The 19,902-nt window shown below is 43.9% G+C and overlaps 3 protein-coding genes across 3 annotated transcripts in view; all 3 read right to left on the bottom strand.

The window, feature by feature from the left end:
• Positions 1 to 18,708, bottom strand: part of LOC118893074 (protocadherin gamma-C3) — a 161,924-nt gene extending 143,216 nt beyond the window's left edge. The window contains exon 1 of the mRNA XM_036848247.1: positions 16,096 to 18,708. Within this exon, the coding sequence (XP_036704142.1) occupies positions 16,096 to 18,519 (2,424 nt within the window). The 5' untranslated portion in view covers positions 18,520 to 18,708. The remainder of the gene's footprint in view (positions 1 to 16,095) is intronic.
• Positions 1,235 to 8,804, bottom strand: LOC118893075 (protocadherin gamma-A4-like). Its single transcript, XM_036848253.1, is given in 8 exon segments — positions 1,235 to 1,586; positions 6,236 to 6,810; positions 6,813 to 6,921; positions 6,923 to 6,961; positions 6,963 to 7,016; positions 7,018 to 7,187; positions 7,190 to 7,453; positions 7,456 to 8,804. Coding segments are annotated over 8 exon segments (2,685 nt in total). The 5' UTR covers positions 8,663 to 8,804; the 3' UTR covers positions 1,235 to 1,319.
• LOC118893077 (protocadherin gamma-B1-like) lies at positions 10,753 to 13,190 on the bottom strand. The gene is given in 2 exon segments (XM_036848255.1): positions 10,753 to 12,452; positions 12,455 to 13,190. Coding segments are annotated over 2 exon segments (2,436 nt in total).
• Positions 18,709 to 19,902: the final 1,194 nt, after the last annotated feature.

Genomic DNA, 19,902 nt, shown 5'->3' with positions numbered 1-19,902 from the left:
AGGCGCGCTGCGCGAACACCACGCCGCTCTGTGTGCTCACGGACACGTAGGACGACAGCGCGCGCGGCTCCAGGTCGCTGGCCACGATGGAGTAGGAGACGTGGCCGTTGGGCCCCAAGTCTGGATCTGAAGCGCTAACTTGGGCGATGGAGGCGCCCGGCGGGTTGTTTTCTGCCACGTGGGCCACGTAGGAGGCCTGGTGGAAAACTGGAGCGTTGTCGTTGACATCTGCGAGGCGCAGAGTGATGCTTATACTAGAGGAGAGGGGCTGCTTGCCTCTGTCGGTGGCCATTATAGTGACGTTGTATTCTGGGATCTCCTCCCGGTCCAGGGTCCTGTCTGTCACTAGCTTGTAATAGTTCTTCGAGTAAGATTTCAATATAAACTCGGCCTTTCCCAAGATTTGGCAGTAAACTTCTCCATTTTCTCCAGCGTCTCTGTCTCTTGTTTTTATCAAGGCGATCACTGTTCCTGGTGGTGAATCCTCTGGTAGGGGAGTAAATATTGAAGTCACAATCACTTCTGGTGCACAATCATTTTCATCGAGAATTTCGACTTGGACACTGCAATGGGCTGCTAGATCTCCAGGATCTTTCGCTTCTATAGTGAGAGTGTAACTATTAGCGATTTCAAAATCAAAATAATTCTTTGTCGTGATTTCTCCTGTTCTTCTGTCTAAGTTAAAAAATTGTTCCACTTGTTCATCCACATTGTGAAAGGAGTAGATGATCTCTGCGTTGACGCCCTCGTCCTGGTCGGTGGCTGTCAGTTGAAGCACTAAGAAGCCAGGGGGCACGCCCTCTTGCAGGCTGACCCTGTACACATCTTGGCTGAACACTGGGGCATTATCGTTGGCATCTGTGACTTGGATTTGGATCTGGGTGGTGCCACTTCGGGGTGGATCCCCACCGTCTACAGCTGTCAGGACCAGATGATGAAAATTCTGCTCTTCTCTGTCCAGAGAATGTTTCAGAATCAACTCAGGATATTTACGTCCATCTGGAGTCTGTTTCTCTGTGAGATCAAAGTGCTCATTTTCATTAAGGCTGTACCTTTGCAGTGAATTAGGACCAGCATCCGAATCCAGCGCCTGGTCTAGTGGAAATGTTTTACCTGGCTTAGTGGATTCTCCAATTTTTAAGTCAATCTTACTCTGTTTGAATAGCGGAGTGTTGTCATTTATATCCTGCACTATTACTGATACATGGAAAATATTTAGTGGGTTTTCAGCGACAGTATCGAAATCCAGAATGCACAGAGGCTTCTTCCCACAAATCTGCTCTCGGTCTATTCTATCACTCACAAGTAAGTCCCCGCTCTCAGGGTTTACAATGAAATATTCCTTCTCTGCGGTAACCCGCAACTTCCGGGCCGGCAAGTCCCGGACACTGAGCCCCAGATCCTTGGCGAGGTTTCCTACCACCGAATTCTTGGCCAGTTCCTCGGGAATTGAGTAGCGAATTTGGTCTGGGAGAGCCCCGCGGAACAAAGACAGCAGGAAGGGCAACAGTACCTGCCGCCACCGCGCTCGGCCGCTCCTCTCTGCGCTCGGCCTCATCCTGTCTCCCTCCGCTGCTGCTCTGCTCCTTGGTCGGGAGGAGGAACTTAAGCAAATCCGCGGTAGGGTCACTTTTTCTGCTTTCGTTTCCTCTATCCAAACCTGTACTGGCCTCCCCTGTGTGGTTTGTTTGAGCAGGAACTTACCCTTTCAGAGGTTCCCAAATGCGTCTCTGATTATCTTCTCTCCCTTCTTTTGACCTACAGCGACGCCCAGAGGTTTTCCCCAGAAACTGCACTAATGTCTTGTAAATGTTTTGCAAGGAACTATTTTTTTTTCTCTTTTTTTTTGGGGGGGGGATTTACAAGGAGTTATTTATTTTGCTTTTAATAGGCATACATTCATACAGTTCGAAATTCAAAGGCACATATGGCATATTTTATAGGCTCTCCCTCTATGCTTTCAACAACATATTTCTCCCAGGAGAAATGAATGCTCTGTTTTTGTGTATCATTCCATTAGCATGTTTTGTATAGTTTCAGCGGATTTTTTAAAAATATTCTCCCCCCGGTTTTAGACACAAAAGGAAGTATACAATATACAATGTTCTGCATCTTGCTTTTTTTCACTCATTATATATATATTTTTAATTGATGGAAATTTGCTTTTTATTTTTTGACAGTTTTGCAGAGGTTTCTTTCAAATTCTCAACCATTTGTTAGTAATAAAATGTAATTTTTTGATTGTTATCAAATTTGAGGAAACTTCTATTGAGTTTCCTTGAAATCTGAGGTATAAGACTTTGGTGTGTTTTATTTTATTAAATTCATTTTTATTGGAGTATAGTTGCTTTACAATGGTTGTGTTAGTTTCTGCTGTACAGCAAAGTGAATAGCTATACGTACACATATATCCCCTCTTTTTTTGATTTTCTTCTCATTTAGGTCCCCACCAAGCACTGAGTAGAGTTCCCTGTGCTGTACAGTAGGTTCTCATTAGTTACCTATTTTATACATAGTAGTGTATATATCACTCATTATATCTTGAGATAACATATTCTAACAGTACATAAAAAGGTTTCCCATTTTTTATTTCTTATAGCTATGTAGTAGCCCATAATATAATTGTGCAACAATTTATTTAACCAGAAATATTACTTTCTAAAAGAAACCCAGTGTCCACCCAAACAAAAATGTATTTTCCATGTGATATTAGTTACAAATTATCTACTGCCCTCCTAGGCATTTAAAAAAATATATATCACTCTGATTCTGGAATGTATTCTTAATGCCAGCACCCAAATATGTCTGTCACAGTTTCAAGACAATTGATATTTCCAAATTATATTTTAAATCTTCAGCATTTTAAATGATCTATCCTCAGATACGATTTGTTTCTCTATATTCATTTATTATTTTCTCTTTCCTCTCCTCATGCCAGCTAGTTGTATCATACCACATTCCTGTTTTACTCTATGTATTGCACCACAATTTCCCATGAAGACAAAGGCATTTAGAAACTCAAACTCTCCTTCTTAAGCTGAATTGAGGCATAGTCCACAAACTATCGCTACAATTTCCAGGTATCCAAAGTTCACTAATTTTTGCAGTCCTAGACGTTCATGAATATTTTCCCCAAGTCAGATCATCCCAGAGCCCAACGGTGACAGAGATACCTATGAGCAATTTTTGGACCAGGGCTGAGACATTCTTACTAAATAGCATAAATCATATCAGTTTAGAATCTAAGTCATCCAACCTGTATAAGAGGCTCCCAAGATGAAAAAGGAAAGATTTTTAAAAGCTATGTTTTCCTTAGAAATCAAAAAGGGTCTCATAGTGATACCATAATAGGTAATTTAGAAATTATTAAAATCACTCCTGCAACCTATTAAATAAGAGTGAAATTAAATGGGCAATATTTTTGGTAATCACAGAAGTGCACCAAAGGAATCACACATAGTCACCGTTGGTGCATCTCACAAACTGCAACAACACAATATATGAAATGTACCAATCCAGTTGAGAAACTATCCCAGTTAAAGTTATATCTAAATGTTAAGTATATTCCCTAATATTTATAAATTGCCATTGTTTAATCATAATGGAAAATACCTATCCCAAAGGAAAGAAAAGTAAATTTCAAGCAAAGTACATTAGGGTGTAGAAAGAGGAAATTTTAAAATACTCAATCCAGACACAACAACAGCTTCATAAGGGAGAATGCTTTAATATAAATATATACAATTGCCTCCTATTTCACAATTCTAATCTATCCTTTCAGTAATGCTTAAAGGAAAATGGTTTTAAAGACGTGAGAGGCAGCAATCAGAGAAGAAAAAGAAATAAAAGGAATCCAAATTGGAAAAGAAGAAGTAAAGCTGTCACTGTTTGCAGATGACATGATATTATACATAGAGAATGCTAAAAGATGCTACCAGAAAACTACTAGAGCTAATCAATGAATTTGGTAAAGTAGCAGGATACAAAGTTAATGCACAGAAATCTCTTGCATTCCTATACAGTAATGATGAAAAATCTGAAAGAGAAATTAAGGAAACACTCCCATTTACCACTGCAACAAAAAGAATAAAATACCTAGGAATAAACCTACCTAAGGAGACAAAAGACCTGTATGCAGAAAACTATAAGACACTGATGAAAGAAATTAAAGATGATACAAATAGTTGGAGAAATATACCACGTTCTTGGATTGGAAGAATCAACATTGTGAAAATGACTATACTACCCAAAGCAATCTACAGATTCAGTGCAACCCCTATCAAACTACCAATGGCATTTTTCACAGAACTAGAACAAAAAATTTCACAATTGTATGGAAACACAAAAGACCCTGAATAGCCAAAGCAATCTTGAGAAAGAAAACAGAGCTGGAGGAATCAGGCTCCTGGACTTCAGACTACACTACAAAGCTTACACTAATCAAGAGAGTACAGTACTGGCACAAAACAGAAATATAGATCAATGGAACAGGATAGAAAGCCCAGAGTTAAACCCACGCACAATATGGTCACCTTATTTTTGATAAAGGAGGCAAGAATATACAATGGAGAAAAGACAGCCTCTTCAATAAGTGGTGCTGGGAAAACTGGACAGCCACATGTAAAAGAATGAAATTAGAACACTCCCTAACACCATACACAAAAATAAACTCAAAATGGAATAAAGACCTAAATGTAAGGCCAGACACTATAAAACTCTAGAGGAAAACATAGGCAGAAAACTCTATGACATAAATCACAGCAAGATCCTTTTTGACCCACCTCCTAGAGAAATGGAAATAAAAACAAAAATAAACAAATGGAACCTAATGAATCTTAAAAGCTTTTGCACAGCAAAGGAAACCATAAACAAGATGAAAAGATAACCCTCAGAATGGGAGAAAATATTTGCACACAAAGCAACTGACAAAGGATTAATCTCCAAAATATACAAGCAGCTTATGCAGCTCAGTATCAAAAAATCAAACAACCCAATGCAAAAATGGGCAGAAAACCTAAATAGACATTTCTCCAAAGAAGATATACAGATTGCCAACAAACACACGAAAGGATGCTCAACATCACACATCATTAGAGAAATGCAAATCAAAACTACAATGAGGTATCACCTCACACCGGTCAGAATGGCCATCATCAAAAAATCTACAAACAATAAATGCTGGAAAGGGTGTGGAGAAAAGGGAGCCCTCTTGCACTGTTTGTGGGAATGTAAATTGATACAGCCACTATGGAGAACAGTGTGGAGGTTCCTTAAAAAACTAAAAATAGAAATTCCATATGACCTGGCAATCCCACTACTGGGCACATAACCTGAGAAAACCATAATTCAAAAAGAGTCATGTATGACAATGTTCATTGCAGCTCTATTTACAATAGCCAGGACATGGAAGCAACCTAAGTGTCCATCGACAGATGAATGGATAAAGAAAATGTGGCACATATATACAATGGAATATTACTCAGCCATAAAAGGAAACGAAATTGAGTTATTTGTAGTGAGGTGGATGGACCTAGAGTCTGTCATACAGAGTGAAGTAAGTCAGAAAGAGAAAAATAAATATTGTATGCTAACACATATATATGGACTCAAAAAAAAAAAGGTTATGAAGAACCTAGGGGCAGGACAGGAATAAAGACGCAGACGTAGAGAATGGACTTGAGGACATGGGGAGGAGGAAGGGTAAGCTGGGACGAAGTGAGAGAGTGTCATGGACTTATGTATACTACCAAATGTAAAATAGATAGCTAGTGGGAAGCAGCCGCATAGCACAGGGGGATCAGCTCAGTGCTTAGTGACCACCAAGAGGGGTGGGATAGGGAGGGTAGAAGGGAGACGCAAGGGGGAGGAGATATGGGGATATATGTATATGTATAGGTGATCCACTTTGTTATAAAGCAGAAACTAACACACCATTGTAAAGCAATTATACTCCAATAAAGATGTTTAAAAATAATAAAAAAATAAAGACGTGAGAGGGTTAGAAGTATAAAATTAAGAAATTGCTGCTGACACTATAACTGAATGAAGATTACAAAGGATAAGTAATCAATAACTACTAGGTGTAGTAACTGTTATTGATCATTATTGAAGGATCATCTGCCCTTCCACTTTAAAGCACTTTAAAGAATACTAAAAAAGAAGTGTCTTTTATATGTAATTGCAGACATTTATGCAGCTCTCTGCCTACGTTTCAGTGCGGCAAGATCTGACTCACCTGTTGAAGACTGGGTTCTCCTTTTCTTTCAACTAAATCTTGAGATATCAGGAGAGGCCCACTTTTCTCACAGCTCTCCTGGCTGACGAGCGTGTCCGCGTAGTTGGGCTGCGGGAAGATCACGTGACTCCTCCGCGAGTCCGCGGTGAGCGAGACCTCGTGGGAATAGGTCTGCAGGAAAGCCTGCACCCCGTCCACGCCCACAAAGTGGGAGGTGGGCACGCTGGCCAACCTGCTGCCTGAAGCCTGGAGCAGACGCGACATGTGCCAGCGCCGCAGTCTGAGCGCCAGCAGCACGATGATAAATGCGAGGAAGACGCAGGAGACCGCGGCCACCGCCACCACTAGGTACAGCGTGAGGCCCGAGTCATTAGGGTCCGCTGAGGGCTTCAGACTGCCTAGGTCAGTCAGGACGTCTGGGATGCTGTCAGCCACGGCCACCGTGAGCGTGACCGTGGCCGAAAGAGGGGGCTGGCCGTGGTCCTGGACCGCCACCACCAGGCTCTGCTTGAGCGCGTCTCTGTCCAGCAGGGCCCGCGCTGTGCGCACCTCGCCCGTGTGCAGCCCCACCCGCAGAGTCCTGGATCGCTGGCCTTGAGCAGGCGGTAGGACAGCCTATGCGTTCTGTCCCGAGTCTCTGTCCCATTAGCCACCACCTTGGTCACCAGGTAGCCAGGCTCTGCAGAGGCGGGGTGCCAGCTCCACACCGGTGGAACCGTCGGTGGGGGAGGGCAGGGTACAGAATCTCAGGTGTGTTGTCGTTCTGGTCCAGCACGAATATGGCTTAGAGACACGTTGCTGCTGAGTGGAGGGTCCCCGCTGTCGCTGGCTGTCACAAGGAGCTGCAGGTCTCTAACCTGTTCATAGTCAAAGGAGCGCAGAGCATACAATACACCTGTGTCAGAGTTGATAGAGACATAGGAGGAGAGAGGCGCCCCCTGCAGCGTGTCCCAGCCAGAGAGTAAGTGACCCTTGAGTTCTCGTTACTGTCAGGGTCATGGGCGGTCACAGAGAAGACAGAAGCTCCCCTAGGATTGTTTTCTGGAATGTAGGCCAAGTAGGAAGCTTGAGGGAAGGCAGGTGGGTTGTCATTGACGTCTGCCACGTTCAGTGAGATGTGTGTTTCTGTAGACAATGGTGGAGTTCCGTGGTCAGTGGCAGTTACAGTGATGTTATATTCTGAGACTTCTTCCCTATCCAGAGTCCTGTGTGTCAACACCGATGATAATTTCCAAAGGTCTTTTCAAGTGTGAATGGCAGATTATCTGGAATAGAACACGTGACAAGGCCATTCTCTCCTGAATCACTGTCATGCACATTGAAAAGTGCAATTTCTGTGCCTGGGGAAGAAGTTTCTTGAATAGAGCTGGTGAGAGATGTAACTGTGACTTCTGGAGCATTGTCATTTACATCCAGAATTGTCACCAGTATCTTACTTCTGGCTCGGAGACCAGGCCCATCATGGGCTTCTACATCTATATCATAGAACCCAGAGTCCTCATAATCTAGATCCCCCCATATTGTTATGTCCCCAGTCAGAGAATTCAACTGGAATAGCTGGGATATTTTATCTCTTACTTTCCGGAAAGAATATGTGACTTCTCCATTGGCTCCTTCATCTGGATCAGTGGCTTTTACTGTGAGTAGCCTGGAGCCCACTGGCACGTTCTCCCGTACACTCACATGGTACTCGGGCTGAGTGAATACTGGGGCATTGTCGTTGGTATCCACAAGTGTTACATGAATCCTCGTAGTGCTAGAGTGAACCCGGTCGCCTCCGTCGAAGGCGGTGAGAACGAGGTGGTGAACCGCCTCTTCCTCGCGGTCCAAGGCGCGCTCCAGCACAAGCTCAGGGTACTTAATCCCATCAGCTCCGCTTTGCACATCCAGGGAGAAGTGACCATTCGAGCTGAGCTGGTAACCCTGCAGAGAGTTTATCCCTATATCCGGATCAAAAGCTTCAGGAAGAGGAAATCTTGTCCCAGGATTTTCATTTTCAGCTACTTTTATTTCCCTTTGCTCTGCCCCAAAGTTGGGCGCGTTATCATTAATATCGATTATTTCCACTTCTACTCCAAAAATCTTCACTTTGTCCTCTAGGAGAATCTCCAGGTTTACTACACACTTTGGAGATCTGTCACAGAGCTCCTCCCGGTCTATCCTGCCCGCAGTGACCAAGCTGCCGCTTCGCGGGTTCAGAGCAAAAAGCTGCGTCCTACCTCTGGAGACGATGCGGACTCCGCGCTCCGCCAGCTCCCGGGGCTCCAGCCCCAGATCCTTGGCGATGTTGCCCACGAAGGAGCCGTTCTCCAGCTCCTCAGGCACCGAGTAGAGGATATGTTCGGCCCGGATTTCCCACAGGGCCCCCAAGAGAACGCAGATCCCGATCAGCCGGCTGCAGTCTGGGCAATAAGGAGAAGCCGCCATTACAGCCCCGCGGCGGAATAGCTTGCTCTTGGGTGTCCCCTTGGTGGAGGCCTGAGGATCCCAAGGATCTTCAGGGTCCAAGATAATGTGCTTTCACCGTTGGATGTTGGCGCTCTCGGGGGTCCAGTTCGAAGCTTTCTAAAGCCCCAGAGCTAGTGCTTTGTGATGCAGAAATCTTGTGGTTTGGATTAATTTCCTGGTTCTTTTCTTCCCCCGATTGGTGAACAGCGACACTCAGAGTCCTAACCTGTTACTGCAGTCTATTCTTGGTAAATAAAGTATCACTTGTGTACACCATTTCTTTCCCCTATTCTATTTTCCCCAAAATGATAAAAGTCAAACACCTGCTGTTCAATTTGCAATGAAAATCCAGAAGTGATCCAAAGATTCCTGTACAATAAGACTTATAAAATAATTTATTTTTTCAGAGACAATTTTTTTTTTGGTAAGAATTTTTCTACCTCTTTTTAAGTTTTTGCATTATTTATTCTCATAGCCCAATTTCACTACTGTGTATTGCATAAGGGACATATTTATCCCTCCCAGGAACAAGGTTATACTTGAAGACTGAAAGAATAAACGGATGAAAAGACAGGTCTGGGCTCCAGTCCCAACCTATGCAGAAACAAGTTTTCTCACATGGGTTGACCCTTTAGAATCTGGGGCAAATTTTCAATTCCCTTGTAAGAAAATATCTACTGTTCAAAGAGTTAGTCTTACCCCTGTGCAGATGGGCTTGGCAAATATGATAATAGGTTTGGGAAGGACATTTGCTCATTAATTTTATATAAGAAGATTCTAGGCCACAGGTTATATCTGTGATGATCATGTTCACAGTGAGTCCTCACTCTAGAACAGCACCTTTCCTAGAGTATACACTGAAATAGTTTTTCAATGCTTAACGAATGAGTCATTAATGCAGCTGCAAAACCTAAAACAATGGGTAAATAACTGATCTTAAAAGGAAATAATAAAGGTAAGAAGACAGAAAAGTTAAACTGAAGCACTGTAAAGAGGAAATGATGTTTCAGTGATCTTTTCCACATTAGGACACATCCAGAAGGTACTATCTTACTATTATATATAAGTTTACTTTAGTTTTGATTTTAGAAATAACCAGTAAAAGGAAATATTTGAGTAATTGTATATAATCATTGCATGTTTCATAGTTTTCTTATTCATGAATACTTAGAGTAATTTACTAATCTGAGAAAACCTGAAATAAAGCAGCAAGTACTCAGTTCTTTAGATTATTACTCACATAATAATTAGTTTCTAGAAATTACTCATAAATTTTGACCAGACACAAAAGTCCATTAACTATTCAGAGTTTTAAAATTCTCAGAATTGGGAGAATAGATTAAAGGTATTTTTCACAATCCTCAAAAGACTCACAAATTGCTGGGGATTGGGAGGTAAAATAAAATATTTTGAAAAAATTTGACTCACTTCTCAGAAACCTATACTAAAAAAAGTAATATGGAAAAGGCTCTGCATACAAAAAATGTTTGTTACATTCCTTACTATACTAGTGACAAAGTAGAAAGGGTATAAAAATAAATTATTTAAGAATGGTCAAGAACATTATTCTTGACAGATTTTGAAGTGGGAAAAAAGACCCAAAGTTAGTGATTCAGATGTAAAACCTGGCAGTCTTTGCTGCACGTGACAAGGCAAAAAAGTGCTAAGAGAATTATTGGAAGGCTATATTAAAATACACATCGCAGAAAAAAAGATAAACAACTAGAATGTATTTGACGAAGATGAACATTAACTTAGGCAGAAAGAACTGTCAATACATTTACAATCTTGAAAAAAAGGAGTATTACACATCAACTAAGTAAGGGCAGTGTTATTACTAAGGGTGGTGACATCCAAGAAAAAGCTATCTTTAGCAGGATTTGTTGACCATATAGAAATGCTAGGAGTACAAATTGAGTAGTAATTAGATAACTGCCAAGACTACTGAGCAATCAAGGGACCAATCTCCACCCATCCAATATACCTCCTCTCCCACTACCACCACTAGAACAATGAACAAGGACCAAAAATAATGATGCACTATCGAGAATAAAATACAATAATAAAATTTAAGTAAGTCTGCAAAAACTCACGTGATGGGAAAAAGAGGAATCATAAGCGATTTGGGGGTCTTCATTACTGGCACATATACCCATAAAAGGATCTTCACCTAGGAGATCCGGAGGGGTAGCTGTTTCCGGGGTGACGTTGTGAAAATTAAATTTGATCTTTGTTGAATGCGAGGCAACACACAGATTGTAGGAATAGGGCAATGTTCCCTCACTGTAGTTGGGGGGAACCACGGGTCCAGACTTGGAACTCAGACCAGGCTGAAAGCAGCTCCAGGCAGCGGGGCTGGAGGAGCGTCGAAGGTGCAGGGCGACCGCCAGAATCACTGCCAGGAGGAAGAGCACCGAGATCAAGGCCAAGGCCACCACCAGGTAAAACTGCAGCTCAGCCTGGGGGTCAGTGGGCTCAGAGTGGTCACTGAGGTCCGGCAGCGCCTCCTGCAGGCTGTCCGCGAAAACCAGGAGCAGCGTGGCGGTGGCCGAGAGGGGCGGCTGTCCCCCATCGCGCACAGCAACCAGCAGGCGCTGGCGGGCCGCGTCCCTGTCGCCCAAGGCCCGCGCCGTGCGCACCTCGCCCGTGCGCAGCCCCACGCTGAAGAGTCCGGGCTCGCTGGCCTGCAGCACGTGGTAGGACAGCCAGGCGTTGTGTCCAGAGTCGGCGTCCACCGCCACCACCTTGGTGACCAGGTAGCCGGGCTGCGCGGCGCGCGGCACCGTGTCGAAGAGCGCCGAGCCGTCGGGCCCCAGCGCCGGGTACAGCACCCTGGGCGCGTTGTCGTTGCGGTCGCCCACCAGCACGCGCAGGCTCACGTTGGCGCTGAGCGCGGGCGAGCCGTGGTCGCGGGCCTGCAGCGTCAGCTCGAAGGCGCGCAGCTGTTCGTGGTCGGAGGCGCGCTGCGCGAACACCACGCCGCTCTGCGCGCTCACGGACACGTAGGACGACAGCGTGCGACGCTCCAGGTCGCTGGCCACGATGGAGTAGGAGACGTGGCCGTTGGGCCCCTAGTCTGGATCTGAAGCGCTAACTTGGGCGATGGAGGCGCCCCGCGGGTTGTTTTCTGCCACGTGGGCCACGTAGGAGGCCTGGTGGAAAACTGGAGCGTTGTCGTTGACATCGCGGATGTGTAGGGTGACGCTTGTACTGGAGGAGAGGGGAGTCTTGCCCTTGTCGGTGGCTGTGATGGTGACATTGTACTCTGCCCTCTGCTCTCGGTCTAGGGCACCATCAATCACTAGCTTGTAATAATTCTTGGAGGTGGATTCTAATTTGAAGGGAACTCCTTCCTGAATATAGCATGTCATCATACCATTATGCCCAGAATCCTGGTCTCGCACTTTAATGAGGGCTATTACGGTTCCAAGGTCTGAGCCCCCCAGAATCTGGCTAGAGAAGGACATGAATGTCTCCTCTGGAGCATTGTCATTCTCATCAACAATTCCAATTTGAACATTACAGTGAGCTTTGTGTACCCCTCCATCCTTTGCTTCTACACTCAACATATACCTACTTGTCTCTTCAAAGTCTAATGTACCATTGGTTGTGATGTCACCAGAATTTGGATAGAGAATGAAGAGGAGGCTGGTACTTGTTGGGGCACTGAGGAAGGCATAGGTGATTTCTGCATTAATGCCCTCGTCCTGGTCAGTAGCTATCACCCACAGCACGGAGGTTCCCCGGGGCACATTTTCTTGGAGGCTAACCTGTAAGTGTCCCGGCTGAACACCGGAGCATTATCGTTGGCATTGGTGACCTGTGTCCGGATCTGGGTAGTGCTGCTTAGAGGAGGGTCCCCACCATCCATGGCAGTCAGGATTAAGTGGTGGGAGCTCTGCTGTTCTCTGTCCAGAGATTTTTCCAGCAGTAATTCTGGGTATTTACTTCCATTGGGACTTTCCTTTGTTGACAGAGAGAAGTGCTCATTGTGGCTGATGGAATATATCTTCAGTGAGTTACTTTCTACATCTGCATCTTGTGCAGAATCCAGAAGGAATTTTACCCCTGGTAAGGCTGACTCACAGATTTCCAAGTCAATGCCTTTTGCAATGAAACTTGGTGCATTGTCGTTAACATCTTGAATTGCAACACTCACATGGAAAATAGTCATTGGGTTTTCAGCGACCATTTCAAATTCTAGTGCACACTCAGATTTCCTCATGCAAATCTTCTCTCGATCTATCCTACCGCTCACTAGCAAATCCCCATTCTCTGCACTCATACTGAAAAACTCCTCTGCACTAATCCGCAGTTTTCGAGCTGGCAACTCCTGGACACTGAGCCTCAGATCCTTGGCCGGGTTCCCCACCCTCGAGCCCTTGGCCAGCTCCTCTGAAATCGAGTACTGGATCTCCTGGGAGAGTGCCCTCCACAACAAAGACAGCAGGAAGAGAAGCAGTACCTGACTTCTCATTGTTTCAGCTTTTCTGGAGCTGCTAAGCATTTCTTGAACTCTTTGGGAAGCTGCTCTTCAAGATGTCTCTGGGATGTTTAAAAAAATCAGTGACAGCTCCCTGGACTTTTGTGATTTGAGGGTAGGACTTATTTGTTAGGCGCTTGAGGTTGCACAGGAGGTGCCTCTGCGTTCTGATGTGCACAGGACAAAGCAGGAAAACACTCCTGCAGAACTGAGAACCCTTATGTTCCCTTTGGTCAACGGTGGCACCCGGAAGTTGTCTGAGAAAACTGTATATTGCCCAACTATTTATTCCTCAAACTGTAAGCTCTTGAACCTATATATCTTGTCTTTTTATTCGTTGGAAAGAACAAACTATTCAAATTTTCCCTTTAAATCTGATATTTTCTAGCTTTTCATAATCTTTGAAGTGTTGCCATCATTTTATTCTTCTTTCTTCATTAAATATTTTTCATAAGGCATACAGCTTTTTTTTTTCAGTTTTGGGGGCAAAAATATCTTCAGTGATTCCACTGTATTTATAAACACTGGCATGACTAGTATGGATGTAACCAATTAGGTTACTGCTAGTGGATAAAAAGGTCTAATCTTTGCAAAAAAAGGAGTGAGTCAAAGCCCTAGACTTATTTTAATAAATTGCTCATCATTTTAAAACATAGATAATCTTCCCATTAAGTACAGAGGAGCCTGATATTTTGTTAAAGAGACCAATCTAGTATTTGAGCACACACATGTTTTTATAAAACTGAACCTTGTGTAAGCTTATTTATTTCTTTGAAATCAGTGCTTCTTTACTATATGACTGAATACACAAATACTCCTTAATGCCAGTTCTCAGCTCCAGTAAATTTATACCATTAATAAGTGTAATGAGTTTGATTTGATCACTGGTAAATCTTGGAGAGGAATTGAGAGTTCTTAGACACTCCATTTTGAAACTTACCTGTAATTCTTGAACCAGTCTTGGGTAACTAAAACAAACACCTTTATTTCAAATGCACTACCAAATTAAATACAAACTCAACAATTTATTCTGTTATTTTGCAGTGCTAATCCATACTCCTCTTACATTCCAGTCAAGACAGATTATTATCTGTTTTCTGAAGACATCCTTTCCCTTGTTTTCCCTACTTCATGCCTTTATACTTTCTGTTCCTTTTATTATAAACCCTCCTCCCTTTTTATGTAATGAAGTCTTGCCTATCCTTTAAAAATCCTTTTTAGTTAAAATGGGATGTCTGAGACTTCTTATAATCCATACAAGTAGATGCCTTTGTACTCTGTGCATTTTCCCAGGGTATATGTAGGCTATGTTTTTTATTTTTAATTTATTTAATTTATTTATTTATTTTTGGATGCATTGGGTCTTCGTTGCTGTGCGCGGGCTTTCTCTAGTTGCGGAGAGTGTGGGCTACTCTTCGCCGCGGTGCGTGGGCTTCTCATTGCAGAGCACGGACTCTAGAGTGCAGGCTCAGTAGTTGTGGCGCCAGGCTTAGTTGCTCCGAGGCATGTGGGATCTTCCCGGACCAAGGCTCGAACCCATGTCCCCTGCATTGGCAGGCGGATTCTTAACGACTGAGTCACCTAGGCTATGTTTTATATGAAATTCTTAGAAAATTCTCTTTGAACATATAAAGTTCCCCTGACCCTAGCCATTTAATTTTTTTTCCTCATTACAAGGAAAGGTATATTAATATTGTAAAGATTTTTCCTAAAAAATATTCCAAAGGTAATGTGCCTTTTTTCTGTGATGCATTTGCAGGTTTGAGTGAGAATATACACTTTTCTGCTTTCAGAAGAAAAGTTTGTTCAGGCCCTTTTGTCTCACACTTTTGACTGTACCTCTTCCTAACACACTGAAGGAGAGCTGTATTCCTTTGTTTGAGACCTAATGAAATCTATTTTGGCCTAATTTTGGATGACTCTCTGGTGCGATTTTACGGGTGAAAATAATTTCATAAATTTCAAAATGGGCCAACAATTTCTAGCCCAAGAAAGTTGTAGGACTCCTATTCCATTGTTGAAGTGGATGGTCTGGAAACCTCTCATACAGGTTAAGACATATCTCCTTACATTTTAAAATCCTTCCCAAAGGACAAGAACTGCCACTCCAAGGCTCATAACAGTTTAGGCAATTGAGCTTCCCACCTTCAGAGAAAAGGCCGAAATCCATATGGATACACACACACACACAAACACACACACACACACACACACACACACACTTTAAGTATACAAAGTAGGGACTACATGCCAGGTAAAAGAATTTGACCAACATCTGTGTTTTTTACCCTATCATTTTTATGTCATCAGGATGAAATGAGTTTGGTCTGTCTTGGAAGGAGTTAAGCATCATATAATTATAGCCTAAAATACTATATATATATATATATGTGTTTATATATATATATATATATATATATCATATATATATATATATATATGATATATATATATGCCTGTTTATCAGGATAGATTAGGTAGGTTGGAGTGACAAACTTCATCACAGTGATTTAAAATGAAAAAAGTCTACTTATTGCAGGTATACAGATCAATGTTGAGTCAACCACAGGGCTCTTCTGTCACTGTAGTTATTCAAGGACCCAGATAGATGGCACAGTCACAATTTCAAAGAGTAAGTTAGAAATCTGGTAATTCTTACAATGGCAACTAGAACTTCGTTTGGGAAGAGATTCACATACTTCCATTTACAATGTATTGGTCAGAACTATTTACTAGGCCCACTCAGCCATACCAGATCAGGAAGTGCAGCCCCATCACAATCTCAGAAGAAGAGAGGAACATATATTTAAACAAAAGAATCAATGACGACCACATTGCTTTATTTTCAAATAAATGTGTGTTAAAGCTTTATAATAACCACACTGGCATAACTGTTCTTTATAATGTTCAAAGAAAGAAATAAGCTCACCTGAAGTTGCTTGGGATCTCCTTTCATTTCAAGTAAATCTTGAGATATCAGGAGAGGCTCGCTTTTCTCACAGCTCTCCTGGCTGACGAGCGTGTCCGCGTAGTTGGGCTGCGGGAAGATCACGTGACTCCTCCGCGAGTCCGCGGTGAGCGAGACCTCGTGGGAATAGGTCTGCAGGAAAGCCCGCACCCCGTCCACGCCCACAAAATGAGAGGCGGGTACGCCCACTGGTACACTTCCCGAAGCTTGCAGCACATGCGATCTGTGCCAGCACCGCAGTCTGAGCGCCAGCAGCACGACCACAAAGGCCAGGAAGACGCAGGACACCACGGCCACCGCCACCACCAGGTACAGTGTGAGGCCTGAGTCGTCAGGGTCTGCTGAGGGCTTAAGGCTTCCCAATTCGGCCAGGACGTCTGGGATGCTGTCAGCCACTGCCACTGTGAGAGTGACTGTGGCAGAGAGAGGGGGCTGGCCGTGGTCCTGGACCACCACCACCAGGCTCTGCTTGAGCGCGTCTCTGTCCAGCAGGGCCCGCGCTGTGCGCACCTCGCCCGTGTGCAACCCCACCGCGAAGAGTCCCGGCTCGCTGGCCTTGAGCAGGCGGTAGGACAGCCAGGCGTTCTGGCCTGAGTCTCTGTCCACTGCCACCACCTTGGTCACAACATGGCCAGGCTCTGCAGAACGAGGTGCCAGCTCCACACCCGTGGAACCATCGGTGGGGAGGGTGGGGTATAGGATTTCAGGTGCGTTGTCATTCTGGTCCAGCACGAATATGCTTAGAGACACGTTGCTGCTGAGTGGAGGGTTCCCACTGTCACTGGCTGTCACCAGTAGTTCCAGGTTTCTAACCTGCTCATAGTCGAAGGAGCGCAAGGCATACAGGACTCCAGTGTCCGAGTTTATGGAGATGTAGGTGGAAAGAGGCGCCCCCTGGAAGGCATCCTCAGTCAGTGCATAGGTGATGTGGGCGTTCTCGATGCTGTCAGGGTCCTGGGCGGTCACAGAGAAGATGGAGGCTCCCCTGGGGTTGTTTTCAGGAATGTAGGCAGAATAGGAGGCATGAGTGAAAGCAGGTGGGTTGTCATTGATGTCCGCCACATGCAGGGTGATGTGTGTGTCTGTGGACAGCGGCGGACTTCCCCCATCTGTAGCTCTCAGAGTGATGTTATATTCGGACACCTGTTCACGGTCCAGGCATCTGGCTGTCACTAAGCGGTAATATCGGTTTATTGATTTTTCTAAATTAAATGGCATATTTCCCAGAACAAAAACTGTAACTTGCCCATTTTGCCCAGAATCCCGATCATGCACGTTGATAAGGGCAATTTCCCTTCCAGCAGTAGCCTCTTCTGGGACTGATCCTGTGAGAGAAGTAATCGTAATTTCCGGGGCATTGTCATTCACATCCAGAACTGTGACCAGAATCTTAGCTCTTGAAAGGAGACCTAGTCCATCTTGTGCTTCAATTTTAATTTCATAGAAAGTAGCATCCTCATAATCTAGGCTTTGTGATATTGATAAATCCCCAGTCACTGAGTTGAGATAAAAAATCTGAGCGATTTTCCCAGGCATTTTATCTAGTACATAGGATACTTGAGCATTAAATCCCTCATCAGGGTCAGTGGCATTCACCGTGAGCAGCCAGGTGCCTACTGGCAAGTTCTCCTGAACACTTACTCGATACTCAGGCTGAGTAAATACTGGTGGATTGTCATTTGCATCCAGCACTATCACTTGGATGCACAAGTTGCTAGAAAGAACAGGGTCGCCACCATCAGAAGCAATTAGGACAAGCTGGTGGGCTTTCTTTTCCTCACGGTCAAGAGCCCGCTGCAGCACCAGCTCTGGGTACTTGGCCCCATCAGAGACACTCTTCACAGCCAGGGAGAAGTATTCATTGGGGCTGAGCTGATAGTTCAGCAGAGAGTTCATGCCCGCATCTGGGTCAAATGCAGTCTTAAGTGGAAATCGAGTTCCAGGAACCGTTAGTTCACCAATTTTTATTTCCAATTCCTCTGTTAGAAAATCAGGAGCATTGTCATTAATGTCTTTAATTTCTATTTCTACTTCAAAAATTTTCAATTTTTCTTCAACCAGGATGTTAAAACTCACCAGACACGGCTCGCTCTGAGCGCAGAGCTCCTCCCGGTCTATCCTGCCCGCGGTGACCAAACTGCCGCTTCGCGGGTTCAGAGCAAAAAGCTGCGTCCTACCTCTGGAGACGATGCGGACTCCCCGCTCCGCCAGCTCCTGGGGCTCCAGCCCCAGGTCCTTGGCGATGTTGCCCACGAAGGAGCCGTTCTCCAGCTCCTCGGGCACCGAGTAGCGGATCTGCCCGCATCCGGTCTTGCACAGCGTCCCCAGAAGCGCGTACAGCAGGGCCAGTCCTCCGCCATTTCTGAATCTCAGGTAATTGGTCATTTCCCTTTCGGTGAATTCTTTTCTCTGAATTGGGTACCAGTGTCTCACGACGGACTTCAGTCTTATTTTCTCAAGGAAATAACCCTTTCGTGGGCCTAATTTATAGGTTACAGAGCTGGCTGACTGAAAGGGTGAGCTTTGGAGCAGCCTCGGATCTTGTAAGTGTGATTTGCTGGTTCTTTGCTCTTTGGAAACAAGGAAATGGATTAGCTCTTCAGTGGCGTTTTCCTCCTTGAGTGGTGAACAGCGACGCTCAGAGGCATAACCGTTTACTGCACCCTCTTAGACAAACCCAAGCCAGACTTTCTGTTTCTCAGCACCTGAAATTCTTTTTATCAGAGGTAATGGGATCAGTTTTTATTTATTTCACATAACTGAATCGCTATATGTTAAAGGATGTGACTTCAAGTTATCTTCCTTGGGAAGCCATGAGCTAATCTTAAGATCACTAATATTGCTTCAAACATGCTGAAGTTACTGTTTTGAAATGTTCAGACAAAGTTTAAGAACCTCACAGAAATATCAGCCAGATGTATAGGGCATGCCTCTTGAAATTTGTCCTTGATAGCCTGACATCTTGGTTTCAATATTTTCCATTTAACCCATTCATTAAACACACATATAACTGAGTGTACGACAAAATCTGGGGATTTAAGGTGAACGATATGAACACAGCCACTTCCTTCACAGAGTTATAAGGATATAAAAGCAAACAAGGAATTACAGTGCATTGAGATAACTACCATAATGGGAGAAGCCAAGGGCAATGGGAGGGCCTCCAACCTGGCCTTGGAGGTTAGCAAAGGCTTCCCCAAGAAACATGAGAGGAGTGGATCAGGGATAAGGCCTGGATGTGAGAGAGGAGAGCATGGGAATGCCTAGATGTGAGAGAGAAACCACAGAACTTCAGGGTACTGAAAGTAGTCCACTTTGCCTAAATCTAGAGTATGAAGATGTTTTTAAGGACTGAAAAGCTGAAACTAGTAGAGATAAAGTTTTGTTTTATATGCCAGAAACTCTTTTCCTGTATTTGTTTTCCTCTCCAAGCACAGAAATAGGAATTCATTTGTCACTTCAATCATGATGAATTATATACCTATGTATAAGGCATTTATGTTCAGGAAGAGTTACTATAAGCACTAAAAGGAACTTTGTATTCAATTTTCCTCAGTTCATACTTTATTTACCTGCAAAATGTTATGACATATTATTCCACAGTGAGTTCCAACTTTATCTCGAAGAATATTATGTAACAGTAGTAAGACAATGGAATGCATTGTTTCAGATCAATTCTCCCTCCAATGCCTTTAAACAATAAAGAATCACAGCACCTTAAAGAATGACAATACCATTAGATGCATGACTTAGTACATGATTATTTCC

Source organism: Balaenoptera musculus, chromosome 3, assembly GCF_009873245.2.
Source record: "Balaenoptera musculus isolate JJ_BM4_2016_0621 chromosome 3, mBalMus1.pri.v3, whole genome shotgun sequence".
Taxonomy (NCBI): domain Eukaryota; kingdom Metazoa; phylum Chordata; class Mammalia; order Artiodactyla; family Balaenopteridae; genus Balaenoptera; species Balaenoptera musculus.
Note: the sequence above shows the minus strand (reverse complement) of the source record. Positions and strands in the feature narration are given on the sequence as shown.